This window comes from Labeo rohita, chromosome 6 (genome assembly GCF_022985175.1).
Source record: "Labeo rohita strain BAU-BD-2019 chromosome 6, IGBB_LRoh.1.0, whole genome shotgun sequence".
Classification (NCBI taxonomy): domain Eukaryota; kingdom Metazoa; phylum Chordata; class Actinopteri; order Cypriniformes; family Cyprinidae; genus Labeo; species Labeo rohita.
Genome location: NC_066874.1, coordinates 14,307,569 through 14,328,675, shown reverse-complemented (window position 1 = coordinate 14,328,675; position 21,107 = coordinate 14,307,569). Strand labels below are relative to the sequence as shown.

At 36.1% G+C, this 21,107-nt stretch overlaps 1 protein-coding gene across 4 annotated transcripts in view; it reads left to right on the top strand.

Annotated features, from left to right (window-relative positions):
- The window catches only part of septin9b (septin 9b), a 78,044-nt gene that overhangs the window by 44,832 nt on the left and 12,105 nt on the right, over positions 1-21,107 (top strand). For 2 of the 4 annotated variants that reach the window (XM_051112113.1, XM_051112114.1), the window contains exons 4-7: positions 15,252-15,425; positions 19,710-19,838; positions 19,969-20,050; positions 20,166-20,303. In XM_051112113.1, coding sequence (XP_050968070.1) covers positions 15,252-15,425; positions 19,710-19,838; positions 19,969-20,050; positions 20,166-20,303 — 523 coding nt within the window. Of the gene's footprint in view, positions 1-5,108; positions 5,241-14,584; positions 14,697-15,251; positions 15,426-19,709; positions 19,839-19,968; positions 20,051-20,165; positions 20,304-21,107 lie in introns of those variants that run through there. The other 2 variants (XM_051112115.1, XM_051112116.1) reach the window with 2 other exon arrangements.

Here is a 21,107-nt window from a genome sequence, read left to right as displayed (position 1 = left end):
GTCAAAAACACAAGCATATGTACACAGCTTCAAACTATATGAGGAAATCTGCAACAAGCATACCCATTTGCACTCTGGAGTGTGAGGTTCAGAAACAAAAAGTTGAGTTGTGGTGTCTTTTTTGCTGTTTTTGATAAAGTTGTGTGCAATGTTGACAGAGGACCCCTCTGTCTCTGAGAAGGGTTAAGTTGAGATGCGTCACTGGAAATATGACAGTCCTCTCTTGATAACATTTCCGGAAACATGTGTTTACTTTACATGGCGAGAGGGAAGGTCAAGGGTCACACAAGTTTCCCACCACAATAGAAACCAGCTCCATCCAAATGACTTTATCTTGGGGGCCAACTGACTTCATACTCAATCTTCCTCTTTTGTCTTATCCTTCTATTTTCTTGACCACTCTCTAACCTTTTTCTCCCTCTTTAAATTTTTTTTTTTTTTTTTTTTTTTAAATGTAATTTTTTGATCATACTTTATTTTAAGGTCCAGGTCTCTCTATTAACTATTAACTATGACTTTTGCCTCAGTAAACTCCTAGTTTGGTGCTTATTAACAGTTAGTAAGGTTAGGTTTAGGTATGGTGTAGCATTAAAGGAGAAGTCCACTTCCAAAACAAAGATTCACATATAATGTACTTACCCCCTTGTCATCCAAGATGTTCATGTCTTTCTTTCTTCAGTCGTAAAGAAATTATGTTTTTTGAGGAAAACATTTCTGCATTTTTCTCTATGCAGTTGTAAATGATCCCAGCTGAGAAAGAAGGGTCTTATCTAGCATAATGATTGGTTATTTAATAAAAAATAATAAAATGTATATACTTTTTTAAAGCCAAACGCTCATCTTGTCTTACTCTGCATGGACTGTTTTTGTTCCGGTTCATGACAGTTAGGGTATGTCAAAAAAGACCCATCTCATGTTCTCTCTCAACTTCAAAATCGCCCTATATCGCTGTTTTACCTTTTTTGTTAAGGGTGTTTGATCTTCTTTGCATGTTCACTTTGCAAAGACTGGCTCGGTACTTCTGCAGCAATGTAGGGTGATTTTGAAATTATTTTTGAAGTTGAGGGAGAAAATACAATTGGAGTTTTTCGACATACCCTAACTGTCTTGAACTGAGTCAGAATACACAGTCAGAATATTGAGTCAGAATACACAGAGTTCATGGAGAGAAAGGCAAGAAATTAAAAATAATAGAGAAATTAATAAAAATAACCGATCGTTTCGCTAGATGAGACCCTTCTTCCTCGGCTGGGATCGTTTACAGCCGCATTTGGGATCGTTTGAAGCCACATTTAAACTGCCGTTCAGAAGTTCAGGTTCAAGGTACTAACAAAAAGCCAATATAATAGTAATATGCATGCTAGTTATTAGTGAGAATTGGTCCTTATTTATTTTTGAGTCTAGATTTTTTTAAAATTTAGATTTAAGTTGACAGAGTGTGTCTGGCTCACAAACACTAGGAAGACTGTTCCAGAGTTTGGGCGCTAAACAGGAAAAGGTGTAAAATGCATTACCATTCTGATGCATCGTCTTGTAGACAACCCTTTATAATTCACTCTCCCTCATTAGAAACTGCAACGACTGTTTGAATGTGGTTTAGATTCACTTTACACACTCACTACTGCATTGCAATTTCAGTTGTTCATCTAAAATATTCTGCTGTCACCTAGCTCACTTGTGTTCCAGCAAGCACAAGTAGTCTCTATTATTTGTTACAATTTGTTATTCATTTTAAAGTTTTTGTGCTATTATAAATAATGTATTTGGCTTCTGGCACATCCTTAAAAACAAGCATCAACACATAAGGATGTTAGCTGAACCACAACCTTGGATGTACCTCACCCCCTCCTCCACAGTGGCCTGACTGCATTGTGTTTTTCTGTGGACGCCAGTGAAAAGCTTTGATGTGTGCGTGTTTGAGTGAGAGAAAGTGAAATTATTTAATCGGTGGGGGGTGCAAAGCAACCTTTGACCTACCTTATGTTCCCTTTGTGTTTTGCACATTATGACCTCATGACTCACAGCTGTCAGCCTCAGAATACCCAACAGCAGGGTTCATCCAGCTCTAGGAGGTTTCATTCTCTACTGATTTAAAAGATGCGATGAACAACACTGCTACTTATGTGGCGATTCATGTGAGTTGTGATGTGGACCTGTGGCTGAGTAACTGTAACCGAATTAGAAGCAGTGCAGCAGTGCAGGAAGTGACCACACAACTGGAATGAATTAACAAACAACATGGGGACAATACAGTGTCTGTCTTTACTTTACCTCAGAGAAACAGGCTTTAAATAAATGAACAAACTGTCCTAAGGTTGTTTTTCTCTTTTAAACTCTTTTGCTTTTGACAGGGCCTTCAAAAAGGTCATTTTGCAAATGGCTGTAAGGGAAGGAGCTGGAGACATTGACTGTGTCCAAAAGCTTAGGCAGTTGCTATAAATCACAGCTGTTTGCGAATCAAGGTACCAAAAGTAAATGATTTTGGTCAGGTTTCTGAAATAGTATAATGATCCCCAACACAATAGAGAGAGCTTTGATGACAAATAAGAAATATTTAATTAATACTAATATAATTACTAATGCGAATTTAATTTAATAGTAAAACTAATTTCTTGCTAGAAATTATGCAAAAGTTGTAAAAGTTGTTCAAACCAATTAAATAAAGGAGTCTTGGTAGACAGGATATGACACGACATAGAATTTAGCAGTGCTTTGTTGCCTTCCTATCTCTGTATACTGCCTGCAGAGGCAGCATTTTTCAGCTTTCATTATGTTTACAGTAAACTCAAATCTTGCAGCTGTCGAAACTCATAGCTCGGTTGTTTAAAAAAAATGCTCAGGAAAGTTACTACTGGATCATTTAAAATGTATTTGTGGTAAAACTCTGTAGAAGTAAATCACAAGCTTTGCATATTTAGACAGAGGAAATTAGTTCAGAAAAACAATAAAAAACAATCTTAAATGCTTTCTAGTAATCAATGTCTGACCATGGATTCTGACTGTATTGAACCACTGAGACCCTTTAAGACATTTTAAGGTGACAGTTTTACTATAACCACATATCATCCTCAAACTAAATGTCCTTCAGTTGAGTAGAACAGAAACACACCAGGGGGACAGGAAGATATTAAACCCAAGCCTTTTCCAGATAAGACTGGGCTGCAGTCTTAAATCTCTGCAGGCCTAAAGAATGAGTCATCCTCACTGCCCCAGTACTAAGAAAGCTGTGAAATCAATTCCATATGCTGTAATTATAAAGCGTGCTTCTCACTATCATATCTAATCTTGTACAGCACATACTTCCTCCTCGACACTCTTTATCTCTCTGTCTCTTTTTCTCTCTGACTGGTTTTTCTTCATTTTACTACTGGGCAGTGATACACCTTCATTTGCTTTCTGATAACTTTCTGTGAGGAAAACAACACAAACATTCACTCTAGAATAACAAATAATTTCAGCCTAGAATCTCAGGAAGAGGCTTGACTATGTGTGAAAAACAACAACCGGCCAGTAATATTGGGATGTTTATGGTAGTTATCATGGACAGGAAGTTATGTTGTCAAACCTCTAAGGACCAATCTCTCATGTATATGTGCAATTAAGATAAGCAGAGAAAACCTAAACGTCTACAGGAAGTAGACTGCAGTCTCTCTCCCAGTCTCTCTCACTGTTGTTCTCTGGTCTATGGTTCCGATGAGCCTATAATGTAGCTATTCTCAGATGCATTCAGAATTACACACTAATACATCCTTGACGGCCTGCTTCCTGTACCCTAAAATCATGGTCTGGCATCTCTTGTTTTTCTCAGTGACTGATTCCTTTCTTTAGAATTGATTTGAAGTTGTTGTCATCTCCAGTTGAACAAAACATTGCATACATGACTGGCATCTCATTATATTCAGTGTAGAATGCAATTTTATCATTTCTGTGATCAGTCTTTGCTACAAAACAGGTGGCTGGATGTGGTTACTCTCAGACACTTGAAACAGTGTCAGTGTGTTGCAGAAGAACTGTTTCCAATGAGTTGAATAAATGCAATCTTCTGAACACAGGTACTTGGGTTTCCTTTAACATTTTAAAGAAACAGCATTGTTTTGTGCTGTTTAATGGCTTCCTGCAATTTGCATGTTCACATTCTTGCACATTAAAAAAAATACAGACACACAAGTGCATATGCACTTCATGCATACAAACATACTTATGCACGCATACACATCTGATACAGTGATGGCAAAGATATATTTATAATTTCCTCTCATACAGACAGTGACTGTTTTTGTTGTGTTTTATTATTATTTTAAATGTACGTAAATGTATATTGTTAACAAAAGCGCAGTAAAAATTAATTTTTGCATTAGAAGCACAAGAAAACTGACTGTAATGTGGTGTTGCGCAATATTTCCAAGGCGTTTTTGCACTGATCTTCAACCATGTAACATTCCGCCTCAAAACATCTTTTGAAAGAGAAAAGTAATTTACTAGGCACAATGAATGAGTGATGCCAAAAGAGTTACTCAGTTATGTATTCTAAATAAATGAATAAATGAATGTTATATTCAACCGATAACTAATTTGATTATCGGAGGAAACACATTTCAATCAGTACTACTTAACTTTAGGCTAAAATATAAAAAGCGTTGTTAATATAAATATATGTGTTTAATACAATATGACATTTTATTAAATTAATTTATTATTAATTTATTAATTTATTATTAAGTTATTTTTTTAAACAATATTCATCCACTTACAATGACATGTTATATAGTAGTAATGCAAATTAGGGGTTTATTTTAGTAAGAAAAAAAAATTAAAGAATCAAGTGATTTTACATCATGGTGGGGATTTTCCTTTGACTTCCAATGTTTTTATACTGAGCTAATGATATTTTCTATTTACCCTACTTAATCTTCACAAAATCTCTCAGACATTATTAATCTCAAATATGTTTTTTATTATGTTTCTTTCTCTCACAATGTACACTAGGTAAAGTTATACCATTTTTGTCTAGACATTTGGTCCCCACAACGTAGGCAAAACCTGAGTCACACACACACCATGACAGATTCTACTATAGCCTGTTTGAATGGGTGATGAGTGTTGCTTGGCTGTTCTGTGATCACATGACCCTGGAGTGGGCGTGGCTGTGAGTCCAGCTGGTGTTGCAGGCTGACTCAGGCACAGAGAAAGAGGGACAGAAAGAGAGATAAAGAAAGACAGCAAGAGCTGCTAAAGAAAGGGTGAGTCACTATCTGCTCTCCATGTTTATTTCTTTTAAAACAGGCTCTCTTTGCGTGAGTTTCACATCTCTTTCCAGAGACTCATTCAGGGAGGCTGTAGCGCTTTTACAGAGCTACAGAGCGGTTGACGTGTGTGAGTGTGTGTGTGTGTGTGTGTGTGTTGCTGCATGCACAAGTTTCCCAGGTGTCCTCACTGCGTTCTTGCCAGTAAGGAAAGGAAGCAAGTGAGAGAGGAAGAGAAGGGGAGATTTTGGCTAGCGTTTGTGGAGTTTTGTTCTGTGTTTTAAGACCTCTCTTTCTCTTGTTTGTCTGTGCATTGAAACAGATGATAAGCTCAGTGAACCCCTCCTTCTACTTTCTTCCACCCCCCTTCGTTTCTCTCCTCCTCCTGGCCCTCTTTTTTCTTTGTGTGGGGTGTGTGTCATCACTGCTCTTAGTTTCTTCAATCAGACATTTTAATGATCAGTTTTGCTAATTAGTTTACATTGGACCCAGAATCCCACATGTTCAAACATGTATGTCATAGCTTCAGATGCTCTCTCTGGATTAATTATAAATATCCAATCAGCATTGTTTGAATGGCTTCCTATTTTGTTTGTTTTGCTTGACAGTACAGTTCCTGTTGTTTAATTGTTGCCATTAACATGGAAGTTAATTGACCTGTGTGTATTCAGCACAGATCTGTTCTGTTTCTCTGTTTAACTTCTGATTCCATTTGTCAGTGAGTGTCAAATTACTTCCAGTCATTTTTTTTTCCAGTAACAGCAGTTAGCAATTTATCTAGAGCTCCTATCTTTCAGTTATGTTTGAGTTTGGTTATAAACCAATTACAGATACTTCTGTCATCTCCAGTTACATCAACAACATTATATGTTACCTGTTTAGCAGAGTTCCTTTTTCAGATAAAACACCACTTCCTCATATATCGAACCCAATTATTTCACAACAAATCCTACCACATCTGTAGAACAGCTGAAATTCTTTTTTGTTTGCTGGAATATATTATTCCATTGCAGCTGTTTTCTTTCTTTTTTGAAGCATGAACCCATTTTTAACATCATGTACATGAATCCAAATGTAATACTTGTCATGCATCAAATGTAAAAAATGGCTTTGACGATTTAGTAGCTAGTTGGCCATTAACTTTATTAGACACTGTAATTATTCGGGTTAAATATCAATGTAACAATGTTCAGGGCTGTTTGAAATGATGTGCACGATTCAAATTTCACACATCTTCTAAAAGGTTGCATAACATATGTAGAATATTCCTCATATTGTGCCACCAAAACAAATGAATTAGGAACAAAAAGATAATGTATTTTCATGTTTTGTGTTTTGGTTTGTTTGACATTTGTAGTTTTACTGAGCGATGGAGATATATATATATATATATATATATATATACGAGTGACACAATGACCTGTGTAAAAGTGTTAGAAAACAAGTTGTTGAACAATGATGTTGATTAGTTTGCATGCATGATATTGAGTGTATGCGGAAAATGAGGATCTTTGCAACCACCATACCATATTACACTGATGTCTAATGGCCATCAGTTTTATTACTGTTTTGGACATTTTAAAATGTGTGAAGTCTCTACATTTATGTTCAGCTTCTTATTTTGTTCTTCACAATAGTGATAGAAAGATATAGTTTGGGATTTTGGAATTTACTGTCAAATTAATATTATTAATATTATTAATATTTGTTTTGGGACAAATATTGACAAACTAATAAAGGAGGTAGCACTGATTTATGTTGGTCCCAATGTCTACCAACAAAAATGAATAATATATTTTTTAAAATTCTGATGTTCATCCTCTAAAGTGATTTTGATTAAACGTTTATAATATATAGGCCATAAAGATGATGAATTCCTTGTGAGTGATCAGGTTAAAAATGACACTTTGCAAACTGTGCTCATCACAAATGGTTTTGCAGTGTTTCTTTCCATAGCTTTTTTGGTTCTCTGCAATTTTGTTTGTCTACAGCACTCATACTGGCTTTTTTTTTTCCTTTCTAGAAGGTGCTTTGTAGAAAACAGTATTTTAACGCCCTTCGTCACCATCTGCTTGTGGCATGTAATGGCAAAGGTTGAATTCTCAAGGGGTGAGCAGAATGAAAGATGAGTCCACCAGTAGCATTCTTCATGCTGAGCACCAGAGTTCACCTCACAACATCTACAGATCAGTGTATGGTGGCTGTGGAGTTTACAGTTGCATCTAAATTTTGATAGGAATTGTGACATAACCTAGCTGTACGCACCTGAAAACAGATGGAAAAGTAAATATCCTGAATGCAAACCTCTTGGTTTGGTCTGTAGAGTATCTTCTCTGGGGTTTGACATGGTTGTGCATTGGCAGTGTTTGATGCATGGTTTCAATATTTCATGAGGGAACTCATCGAACACTCCAGATGAAAGGTGAATTAAGTGAAAAGGTGCATTAAGTCGACTACACCTAATGCCATCTGCTGGACTAAGCGCGCTCATTGTGTGTTTATGATTTTCACCACCTGCAAACTCATAAAGAGCTCATAAAAGGCATTTTACCTACTCGTTGCTCCATGTTTGCCCTCTGCTCATTTTGTTTTGGATACACCTCTTGTTCCTATAGTGTCGCATCTTGTCATTACTTCTTGTTTTTGGTTCGTTTAGTAGTATTTGGTCTGTGTTGCATTCATATTTCATTCGAACTGCACCACAGTTAATTTGGAAGCGGAGCGAGACCCATCTTTTTAGCGGTCTCGGTCCACTAGTTTGGTGCGCACCAGGGTTCACACTTAAATGAACTAACAGAGCAGTCGCACCAGGGTTTGTTTTAATCGAACCAAACATGACAAATGTGTACACACCCTTAGTGTCTTAGTTTAGTTGGGGAAAGGACTAAAAACAACATTAAAATAGTGTATTTCCTGAAGATAATGTGGTACTCAGCCTTTTTGCCTCAAGGCCCACCTATAAGAAAATATTCCAAGGCCCCCACACAAGACATTTTGACTTTAGAAAAGCATAAAGTAATTCAAAACAGCCTTTGCCATTGTGGTAAATTCCCATTCAGAGCAAACATTCAGAGTGGATTAACATATCTAAAACCTAAGGAGAAGAATGGGGTTCCTCTTATGGATCTACATAGCACCATTTGACAAAGGTATTTTATAGCACCTTTAAAGATAGGTGATGAATAGCACTTATATTGGTTCTGCTATGATTACGAGATTACGATGAATTTAGAGGCTTTTGCATCTTAACGTTTCATATATATATATATATATATCTCATCGTATACATTCATATATATATATGAAGAGTTTGGTTCCAAAACGCGATAAACGCCATTTTTTACAAAATTTAGTTCCTGATAAAATCAGTATTGTATCTGGTCGGTATTGAAAAGGCAATTTTTTTTTGCGTTTTTAATTTTACGCAAAATGCGATCCGCCGTGTTATTCTGTCATGTTTTCTCCCCTTTTTTTCCAAACCGCGACAGACGCCAGTCTCCCTTCTCTTCAAAATGCAATACATCCGCGCAGCCAATCAGAGCGCACCATTTCACGCATTGTAAACAGTAAAGGCGGCGCTTTGAATACACCACGCATCCTAGTTTTCAACGTTGTCACAGACATATCTGCCGAATCCTTTCATAAAGTATAGAGAGAGTGTAAATAAGAGATTGAATTGTATTTCGTTGATTATAATTTTGTGAGATCGTGATGAACTAAGATGAGTGACAGCTTTTAATGATTTTTAAGGGAGTTTGTAAGTGAGATATTGATTTAATACAACAGTTAAATAAGAAGTTAGTATTAAGTGACTTACATTGTCTGACTATAACACTATTGCCTGATTTTGCTCTGTTTCATCGTCAAAAATAGTTTGAAACAAAGTCACAACTTCCTCAAACACAGCGGTGTTTGGTTTACGAATAAACGTGCGTTTCTAGTGAGTCAATGAATCAATTACCCATTCATAAAAAGAGTCACTTGCTTTATTCCTGAATTAATCAGACGTTCGAACGAATCAAATGAATGACATGATTCAGAAATTAAATCAGTCACTTACCGCCACCTACTGGCAGTATTAGTTCATTTTTATCTTCTTTAGTTATTAAAATCATTTAATATTTCTGTGTTCAAAATTGTATATTTAAAACATTAATCTTAACAAGAGTTTATAAATTTGATTGCACATATGCCATCTCTTTACATAACTTATACTTTCTCTAAAAAGAAAAGTGTGCGTAGACCCCTAATGGATTTATTGCAAAAAAAAAAAAGGCATTTTTTTAAAAATATATGTTTTTTGAGGAAAACATTCCAGGAATTTTCTCCATATACACTGTAAAAAACAATTTGTTGAGTCAACTTAAAATAATTTGTAACCTGGCTGCCTTAAAATTTTAAATTCAGTCAATTTAAAAAAAGTTTATTCATTTTGAAATGTTAAATTATACTAAGTGACAACTTAGATATTTGAGTTGATTTAACTTAACATTTTAAGGCAGCTGGGTTACTTAGCCATCTGTTAAGTTTAGCAACACAAATATTGTTACTTAGTACAACTTAACATTTCAGGTTGACTAAACTTATTTTAGTTGTCTAAAATTTTAAGGTAGCAGGGTAACAAATTATTTTAAGCTATTTTATTATTTTTTACAGTGTAGTGGACTTCTATGGTGCCCGCGAGTTTGAACTTTCAAAATGCAGTTTAAATGCAGCTTCACAAGGCTCTAAACAATCCCAGATTAGGAAGAAGGGTCTTATCTAGTGAAATGATCATTAATTTTCTAAAAAAAAAAAAAAAAATGTATACACTTTTTTTTTTTTTTTTTTTTTTGTTAATACACTTTTTAACCACAAATTCTCATCTTATCTAGCTCTGCGATGCACATGCATACTCTGTGCACACCGGTTCAGGACAGTTAGGATATGTTGAAAAACTCCCATTTTATTTAATCTAGTTTTAGATTAATGAAATCTGTGTTTTACTTGTCATTGACTTATAGACACGACTTGGAGGGCTTCAATCCAAATATCCTCACAAATCTCCAATTCATGAGAAATAAAAAATTATGATGACAGTTCTTCATGATTTTCTGTTCTAATGAAACTCCAGGTCAATGTTTCGTTCTTTTGTTTGATGCATCTGGTGAACATGTGAGACTCATCCGTATCTTCCAAGTGCTGTTTTCTTTTTTTTTTTTTTTTTTTTTTTTTTTTTTTTGTGAAGTTTCTAGAAATGCTCCATGTAACTCAAAGCTCCATATATCTGCTTCAGTCAAAGAGAGTAAAACTTTATGACCGGTTCGTCCTTCAAGTTCTTCCTGATCCAAATGAATTTTTTTCATTTGGAGCATGTGTTTCAGATGTGCAACAGATAATTCAGAATTAGTTCTGCCTGACTTTCCTTGCACTTATTTTTGTAGCCATATAATATCACTGAACCATGATACATTTTTGTCACTCTGTTGGGAGTTTCCTGATATGCCATATAGTCTTTTAGTTTTCCATTAACCATCAAATAAGGCTGTATCACTTCACTCTTTTTTAATTTTGTCATTCTTTTATGTATGAACAGCCTTAGCAGCATTTACATTCCTAGACTAGTGTAACCGAGACACGTTTAGCAACACATTTAGGGCAACTGTCAGGTATACTAGGCTTCATTGGCTGTTGACACTAATTGTTAGTTGTACAAACGTTTTCCATTTGGCGTACTCCTGACTTTGAATGTCTGTTGCCAGACCAAAGTCCAGTTACAGAGGCCAGTATACCACAGACCACTAAACATGGGCAAATTCCCAACTGTTCTGGCTCAGAATGAAGACAGAATTAAATTGTATGTTGCCTGTGAGGAATGAATTGTTAGATGGCCTTGCATCAGTGTTTGCCTTGCTTTTCTGTGGATAAATGGTTTCTGTACAGGGTTGGATCAGCTTCAGAAGGGGGACACACAACCTCTTGAGTTCTTAAAGTGAAAACAGGAAATCAACCAAGTCAAATTTTGGATACAGGGGGAGAGAGTTCTTGATGTCTTGGAGAACTCATTGGAAAACTGAGGCCTGTGGAATACTGGCCTATAGTTGGGGATTCTGTGGTTCTCTAAATGTTGTAATTTTTAGAGAGGACAAACTCAGTCATACTTCTAGATGTACCTGATGAAATACATATCGTAGTCCTTGACCAAGCTGCAAAACACAAAATTATAAGCATGGTCAACTGTTCAGGGTTGCTACTTAGAATGAATAATAAATGTGCCTCTTTTTTGACATAAAAAGTGTATAATTAATTTTAATAAATATAATATAGTAGTTTAATGTTATGAATGAAATATGTAATGTTATGTTTAAAAAAAAATATATATATATATAATGTATGTATAACAGTATAAACTCTGAGAGAAGAAATTATAGTAACATAAATGTGACATTTACAATAGCTGTATGCATGTACATTTGCCTGCATGTGTGTGTGCAGGGACACACTTCAGCGGTAACCCCTATTTCCTGTTTGTTAGAACACTGACACATGCTAGTGAAAAATATAGGCCACAGACTTTGCATGAGAGACAGGATAACTGCCACTGAACCTACATCTTTTCAGAACTGATGTGTATTTTTTGCTGCAAGGAGGGTTTAGTTTTTAAAACTGGCCTCATTAGGTTCCACAGAGTGGGCTGATCATGCATAGATCTCCGTGTTGCCTGTGACATAGACAGGGTCTGATCCGCTCAGGAAATCCTGGTCATCACCACATCACTTCTGGCTTTAAATATGTTCTGTTGTAGATTTTTTTTTTGTTTGTTTGTCTGGACCACATTTTGTGGTCTATATGAAACAAAGCGTATTTTGCATTATCTCCCTTTTCTTTACCATATATAAATCCCATAGACATGCATGTTTATTCAGGTCCATGAGAGTTTTTGTATACAAAATTATGTCCCATTTTAAGAAGCCTCTTTCATTGTTTTAATGCATTCATCTTTTGTGGAGTTAAAATCCGCATATAGTATGTCATGCTTAGAGCTTATTGATGAGATTTGAGTCTTAGGATAACATCTTTAACTTGCATAATAATGCTGTAGTTTAGTTTTCTAGATATTTGTTTGAAAAGGATTGTGAATTTTAAATCTGTTTTTAGATAAAAGGGCTCTTTTATAAAGATCTACAAAGGGTAAATGAGGACTGATGAGGCTTTTACAGCATTATCATTTATCTGAAGTACAGGAATGTTGGCGTTATTCAAAATATGGCATTATGTATACATTGGTAACAGTTATTTAGAGATTTCTGTTTCCACAATACTGAAAAGTGCCTAGAGAGTTTAAGAATTACTGCTCTGGAAAATCCATCGTTTTTGGACTATGATGTGAAACTTAGCACTTTGCATTTTAAACAGAGTGTAACGCACATAACCAAATGGGGAACTAGTTTAGAAAGATGTATGTTTAAAAAATAGGTTGTGTCTCTGTGTCACGGCCCTCTTTCCAATTCACGCCTCATTTTGTTTCTTAGCAGATGGCACACAACAGGTGTTGGCAGAAGGGGCAGAAGGGGCAGTCATGTAATCAATGGCACAAATGCTTGTTGTAGTCTGTGTATGAAACCGTAATTAACATGCACACACGTTGTGATCTGTTCCACCCACCAGGCCAGCAAAAATCAAGTCTTGTCCTAGTTTAGATAATGACTATTTAGCGTACTCTGAACATGCTGCTTACATGGTAGATTTTATTTCTCTTTTCTGTATGCATATATCAGTACACATAACCTATGCGTGCAATAAACACAACGCCTTCACACTTAATATTGTAATTCAATGTGTAGAACCTCACCCTTTCTGGCTCCAAATTGGCTCGACTAACATTCCACTTTAGCATTAAAGAACTGTGGTTTACTCAAGGTTGAAGTGTGGATTTCACATGTGATTGACTGTTAGGTTAACATATGAAAAATATAGGTCACAGTAAACCATGAGGCTTCTCTGAGGCGAATGGAAAGTTCTAGGCTTCAGTGGTGAAGCTCGTTGATGGGTTAGGTTTACCTAGACCCATCATTTTATTTTAATTGGCTTTAAGGAGTTTTTGCCAAAAATCCACACAAACTGAAAGACTGCATTAATCATAAAGTGTTTGGAGCCAGAGGCTGAGGTGAAGGCGGAGTCTGTTGTTTAGGACGGAGCATGGGGGGTGTGGTTTTCCTGATTCTTCTTTTGCCTCTTGTGATGTCGATATGTTTCATGGCCTCTAAGTCGCAATCATTTGTGATGAGTGAATTGAGTTCTGATAATCAAACTTCACAGCTGCCTCGGGAGCTGTTTATAGTGCGTATGCCTGGTAAGGTTAACTTTTAAAAGATGTAAGGTGCTTTTTCTGATTAGGTGGGCCAACATATTATAGATAGTAAATAGCACATTTACAGTGAGGGGTTTAAAACTATGATTATTTAGGATACAAGTCAAAAATAAGATCACAGTATATAGTGTGAGAGACCCCACAGTAGTCACATTATGGTGACTGTTATGGTGTTTGAAAGTGAAAAGTGAAAGTTTCTAATTTAAATAATGAGTAAGACAGAGCAACTTAAGGTTCATGCACACAGCAAGTTTAGTTTGCTTATTCTCTGTTCCACACTTAAATAGCATTAAATGGCATAGGTTACATTCTAGCCAAACCATGTCTGCTGGTAGTTGTCTAGTGTTTTGGGCTGAAGTATTTTTGGGCTGTTTTCTCAGAAAAGGCTGTGTAAAATGGTGTGTGTGCCTGACAGGAAACGGTTTTCTAAAATCTGTGATACTGTACATCAGCTACAGAGGAACATGTGCAAAACAGTTTTGTATTTGTCTGACTGATAGTTTTGACTTGACTTTGTACCTAAAAGCACAGGAGTGAAATAATACAGAATATTTGAAACATATAAAAGAAAAAAAATGTTCCTCATATTTGGCTACAGTCTCAGTTTTGTGCTTTATTGAACCCTTCTCCTTACACTAAATCAAGTATGATATGCACAAATGTGTAACATACAGCATAGACTATTTTGGATCAGTCACAGTTCAGGATTTCATAGTTTCCACCTCAGGCAACTGATGAAGCAATAGTGTGTTTCATAACTAAAAAGTTATGTTTGTACATGCCTATGCTTTTTTGCTGTTAAGTGAATTCACCCTGACTTATCTTCTGGATATAGGATATTATTTATTATATTGATTTACGTTACTCATTTATTTATGAAAACTCCACTGCCGTATCTTTTTGTTTGAAGTTTGCGCAAGTGTCTAGACGTTCTATGAAAAGAGGAAGCCACATTTAGTCGTTAAAAAAGGAAAAGCAGCTACCTTGTCCCCTCCCACTTTCACATATTGAGTTGTGTGTCACTTGCTTTTTGTCAGACACGCATTTTTCAAGTTACTGAATCATCAAATTCAACAACTTTGCAGACTGAATACGTCTTTTGGGTAAGGTTGTGGTTAACATTTGATTTATGTTTTGGCATTTTTGTATCTTTTGATAAATTCATTATTTGAGGAGAATTTAGTTTGCTCTAGTGGTTTAAGGAATTAAGAGCTTGTTAAAACTGATGATATAATGGTGATTTAGAAAATTATGAAAATAATCGTTGGGTTGCTTTTATGTTCACATGTGTGTTGTTAATCTGAGGTAACCCCATAACTGTTGTGGGTTTTCTGCCCTACTTTATTTCCATGTGTTCCATGTGTTCTCTCTTCAGAAATATTTCAATGCAATATAGTTTGACTCATAAATAATTGGCATAACTTCAATGCAACTAGTAATTTGTAAAGGTAAACATTTACTGCAGGACTGCAAAATTTGCATCATGTGACTTTTACACAAACTGAACTTGCTGATTGGGTTAGTTAACTAGTAAAGCTATGACTCTAATCATGTAACTGAAAATTTCACATGCAAAAATGTTTAGAACATTTGTTGCCATATACACTGAAAATGCTAACTGGCTGTCTCTCTTTTTTTGTATCTCATAATTTAATTAGGGCCAGAGGTCATTACAAGTTTTTACGGCAATATGGCAGATGTAGGAAAAACGCCTGTGGCACGGAATGAGAAGACGAACAGCGAATTTGGCTATGTGGGCATCGATGCCATTTTGGAACAGATGAGGAGGAAAGCCATGAAACAAGGCTTTGAGTTTAACATCATGGTAGTGGGTAAGTAGAGGTTTCGGTGTGCAGTTACAGATGTGTGCTGTCATTCTTATTCTTATGCCTAAGTGCTTTTGCAAGCTGTTTACTTAAAGGCCTTGCTATAAGCAATAGTAATAGGTGAACAAAACTAAATTGCATATATCCATAAAACATAATACTATATACAATTACTCTTACACCTCTCTTTTTTTGAAAGTTTATACTTTATATCATACTGTTTTTAGTGAGCAGTAAGGTTTTCAGTCATTGCCATTACATCTTGAATTCAGACAGATCTGTTTGAACCCACAGCCCTTAAAGGGATAATTCACCCAAAAATTTTAATTCCATTATTAGTTACTCACCCTCATGTCGTTCCAAACCCGTAAGACCTTTGTTCGCCTTCGGTATGCAAATTAGGATATTTCTGATGAAATCCAAGAGCTCTCTGACCCTCCATAAACAGCAAGTGTCTTACCACATTCGAAGTCCAGAAAGGTACAAAAAACATCCACAAAATACTGTGACATCGGTGGTTCAACTGTAATTTTATGAAGCTATGAGAATATTTTTAGTTGTATATGAAAACTAAAATAACTTTATTTAACTCCCTGTCAACTCAGCGCCATTTTGGAGAGTACCACAACGCATGCGCATGCTTTCCTCTGAACATAAATAAGGCGCACCACATGCGTGTTCTCCATCAGCAGCATCACACACATGCGTTGATGATATGCAGATTAAAGCACGCATATGCGTCGTGGTACTTTCCCAAATGGTGCTAGGGTGATGTGGTGGAGAAGAATTGTTGTTTTTTCAGTTTTTGCACATAAAAAGTATTCTTGTAGGTTGAACCACTGATGTCACATAGACTATTTTGTCAATGTCCTTGGTATCTTTCTGGACCTTGAACGTGGTAGTTCTCTTGCCGTCTATGGAGGGGTAGAGAGCTCTTAGATTTCATCAAAAATAATCTTAATTTGTGTTCCAAAGATGAACGAAGGTCTTACCAGTTTGGAACGATATGAGGGCGAGTAATTAATAGGGGTGTGACGAGACACTTATCCCACGAGACGAGACAGACACGAGACTGGGTTCACGAAAATGAGACGAGACGAGATTTTTCAACTTTTCTTAAGAAATCCTCAGTGATGAAATATATAGGGAAAGTAGTCTTTTATTCAACTGAAAAAGACAAAATGCAAAAAAATTAAGGTGCATTTTGAACTTGATGAAATTAAACTTCAGTAATAAACAACATTTAAACAAGAGCTTCATGATTCTGGATAAATTGAGAATCCTAGTTGTTTTTAATAAATTGGAGATCACGATTCTCTCACGATTCTGGAGAAAAAAAAGATAAGAAAACTAAACAAAATAACGTAATTTACTAGTGGTTCTGACAAACTGTTTATTGCTTAAGTCTTTTAAAAACATATATTCATTTAAACAAACAAACAAAAAAAACATTCAATGAAGGAGTCAGTGTCTCACTTCATTAAGACTTGTTTGACTATTGAAATCTCCTGAATGATTCAATGACATGTTTTAAACGGGCAGTTGTCGCCACCTCCTGGCGGAAGAGGATAAGCGTTACAATACATACACGTCTTAAGATACTTTCGTTTTGATCGCTACTGTAGACAATAAGTGTTTATACCCAAACTATAAACTTTTATCCCAGTACCTCTATTATTTAAATGTCTGTAACACAGAAATAATGATTATAATGTGGTTGAAAAGACTCTTTCTGCGTTCACATTTACCCCGACCCTCTGATTCATTAACATAGGCAGCGACAAAACGTGCTTCTCACGCTCCACTGACACTCGCGATGTGAAACAGTCGTAACAGACATAGCTAAATCGTTGTCATTCAGGAATAAGATCGCGTGGGTGTTTGAATCGGCACCTCGATATTTTAAGGATTAATAGTGCAGCTTTAATGTAAACACAGCAAAATGTTTTGGGAGGATATTGTCACGAGATCTCCCGAGACACATCGGATCTCGCGAGATCTCCTGCCACGAGATCTCGTCACATCCCTAGTAATTAATGAGAGAATTTTCATTTTTGGGTGAGCAATTCTTTTTTGGGTGGGTAAGCTATCCTTCTAAGCTGCTGATCTTCAATCAGCAGGCAACACCACCCAGCACTAGACGAACAGTTTTTCATCTTGTGGTACAATACAAATGCCCTGAATGACCCCAACTGACTGATCATCATGACCTTGGTTCCAGATTCCTTGGTTCCAATATCTTTCTGGAGACTGATATATTCTCTAGCAGAATATATATCTATATATTTTTTTTCTTGGCAATGTCTAAATCTAAACATAGAACCTGTAGCTACTTGCAGAGTCATAGAAGGATTGTTTCTTGATAGCACTGGATGTCTTTTGCTTTTATGACTTATGAACTGAGACAAATGCTTTTGTGTCTCTGAATGAACATGTTAATGTTTGTTTTCATCTAATGCTTTGGCAAATGGATATGTAAGAGCTTTATGAAAATATTTAAGGCTTGTTCATGGGTTGATCTTTTGGCAATTGATGAGTGATTTTGAGTGTTTTCTGAAGTTTGTTGTCACACTATAATCCTCCAATTACCTTATACCAGCTTTTTTAAATTTAAACTTCACCAAACTTGTGCAAACATGTATAAGTTGGAGGTTGCCTGCAGGGATTTGATAGTGGATGGTTTTTCAGTTACTTACATACATGCCAAAATGTTCAATCGGACATGGTTAATGCTTTCTGCAGTGAGAGCATCTGCCTGGCTACTCCACTCAACTGATTCCAGCTGCAACCTTTGTTCTTGCTTTATCATGGATGTCATTGTGAGATCCAACAAGCTGCTCCCATGAACCTCCTCTAGAAACACTGGCTCTTTTATAGTCCACAGTATGATGAGAGAAGTATGTGTGTATGTGTGTATGTGTGTTTGTACTGGTATTCACTACATTATGGGGATCAGATGTCCCCATAAGTGTAGTAGTACCAGTAAATTGTGACCTTGTGGGGACATTTTTTTTAGGTTCACATGAGAAAACAGGCTTATAAATCATACAGAATGAAGTGTTTTGAAAAATGCAGAAAGCTGTCTGTGAGGGGTAGGGTTATATTTAGGGGACATAACATTTGTACAGTAGAAAAACTATTAATCCTATGGAATGCCCCCATTATGATACATGTGTGTGTGTGTGTTTGTGTGTGCACGGTCATTGAATGAACCAGGGGGCAGGTGTTGGGTCAAAGCAACATACAGGAATGAAGATGCTTCTCACAGTCTCTCACATATAAACACATTGCCATATTTACACCAATCAGTATATGGTTGTTAGTTTGTTTACTTAAACGCCTGTGAATCAGGGTTGTTCATTTTGAATGCATTTAAAGACAGCTAGATCTAGTGCAACAGAATAGTCTCGAATGCAGGCTTCTTTTTTTGTTGCTGAACTGTTTAATAGCGATGTCTTAGTGTGAGATGTCATAAGCTCTGCTCATGGTGTGAGATGTTAAAAAAAAAACAAAAAAAAAAAAAAACTGCAAAATGTGTTCAAATTGCTCTGACAGGGTATGATTACTTTTGCACTAAATGAAGAATTTGTCTCAGACATCAGCCCAGTGGTCAAATATTGTATAGCAGGCCAAGGTCTGTCCTGCAGAGTAGCTCCAACCCTGATCAAATTCACCTGCCAATCATCTTTTAGTAATCCTGAAGACCTTGATTTGCTTGTTCAGGTGTGTTTATTTTGGGTTGGAGCTGACCTCTGCCAGACAGTGAAGCCTGAGGGTCAGAGTTGAGAAACACTGTAGTAGGGAAAATTCAGTACATGAAATTAAGTTAAGGTATAGGCGAAAAGTACCCAGATGATGTACTACTTCCACCAAGATTCCAAGATTCTGGTATCCTTGTTTGCAAAATTCATTCTCACATTATCTAGTGAGATGTTTAGACCACGACACACTTTTATAGTAGTCCTGATAATTAGCTCAGAAAAAAATACATTAAATCTATTGTAATGTATATACAGTATGCAAAGTAAGTAAACAAATATGTTTAATATATTAAAACATTTATGTATCATCAATTCCTTTATTAATTTTATTAACAGCACACCTATTTTTTGAAGAAAACCAGTATGACCCACTTTATGCATTCTGGCAGGTTTTTTGGTTCATGCATTCTAGGGATAATTGTGTAATTTTCTCCATATAATTTAAAGGAAAAAATGTATTTTATCAGCATTCCCAGTGCCAGTTTTTTTTTTTTTTTTTTAATGTGTTTTTTTTTCTTTCTTTGTATAGGTCAGAGTGGTCTGGGTAAATCCACGTTGATGAACACACTTTTTAAATCTAAAGTGAGTCGCAGATCTGTGATGACAACGGAAGAAGAGCGAATTCCCAAGACTATCGAAATCAAGACCATCAGTCATGGTATAAAGGTTTACAGAACTAAAAATTAAACTAACACCTGCTTGTCTATTGAGTGATAAGTCGTATTTTAATACTTCTCATAAATTTAGTTATCCATGATGTATATTCACCTCTTCAAACTTTTATACAGATATTGAGGAGAAAGGAGTGAGAATGAAGCTGACTGTCATTGACACTCCAGGTTTCGGAGATCAGATAAACAATGAGAACTGGTCAGTGTCAATTTTACACCAACCATCAATCAACTAATTATTTGATTACCTGTGATCTTGTTATATCTGATGTGTTTCCTGGTGTCTCCCTGTCTGTCTGTTTATCTGTTTGTAGCTGGCAGCCCATCATGAAGTTCATTAATGCACAGTACGAACAGTATTTACAGGAAGAGATCAACATCGACAGAAAGAAGAGAATTCCAGACTCACGAGTCCACTGCTGCATATATTTTATTCCTCCTACTGGACACTGGTGAGAGAGACACACACACACACACACGTTACATTTTGTTTTTGCTATTGTTACATTGTGTTTACTTAAATGGGAGGGCCATTATATTTTAAGTCACCGTTAGAGTGATTCTTTTCTGTGAAGCATCTTCCATTACAAAGAGTATATAGAGTGTATAGAAGTAACTAAGGCTGCATCCAAAAAACTGAAAAATGCTGCTTTCGAAGAACACATTCCAAGGTAGAAAGATATCAAGGCATGTCCAAATCCAAAGTTAGCTTCACTTCCTGTCTCATGAGATACCTTCACCTGATCGATTTTTGAAGGCAACATGGATCCTGTGTGTTCCGTTCCATGATGGTTGAGCTAAAAAAAATAAAGATGAACGTTGCGTTTGGTGGTCAGTTTGTGTAAATGTATTTTTCTGACTTATAACTTTTCTAACTTTTTGCACTTTTGATGTTATTTCTAGCGAGAAAGCAGTATTGTAATAATTAAATATTTGCTTGGTTATCACCAAAAGCCATTCTGTTTTGTTGTAGATCATTAAAATGTTACGCTGCCTCAGAACCCTGTCTGAAATCAGTTTCATGAGGTGCCTTCGTGCAAAAACGCTGCCTGCAAAGTCATTGCCTGATAAGGCAGTGAGACAGCATGTCAGCTGCCTAGGTTTTCGGATGCAACCTATATAACATTTTCAGTTTGTTCAACAGCTCTGAAAATTCTACAGGTCTACATCGCTATTATGTAGTATTAATGCTCAAAATGCAACTTAAACTTAACTTAAAATGCAAGCTTATTAAACTTTGCATCCTCAAGTAAAAA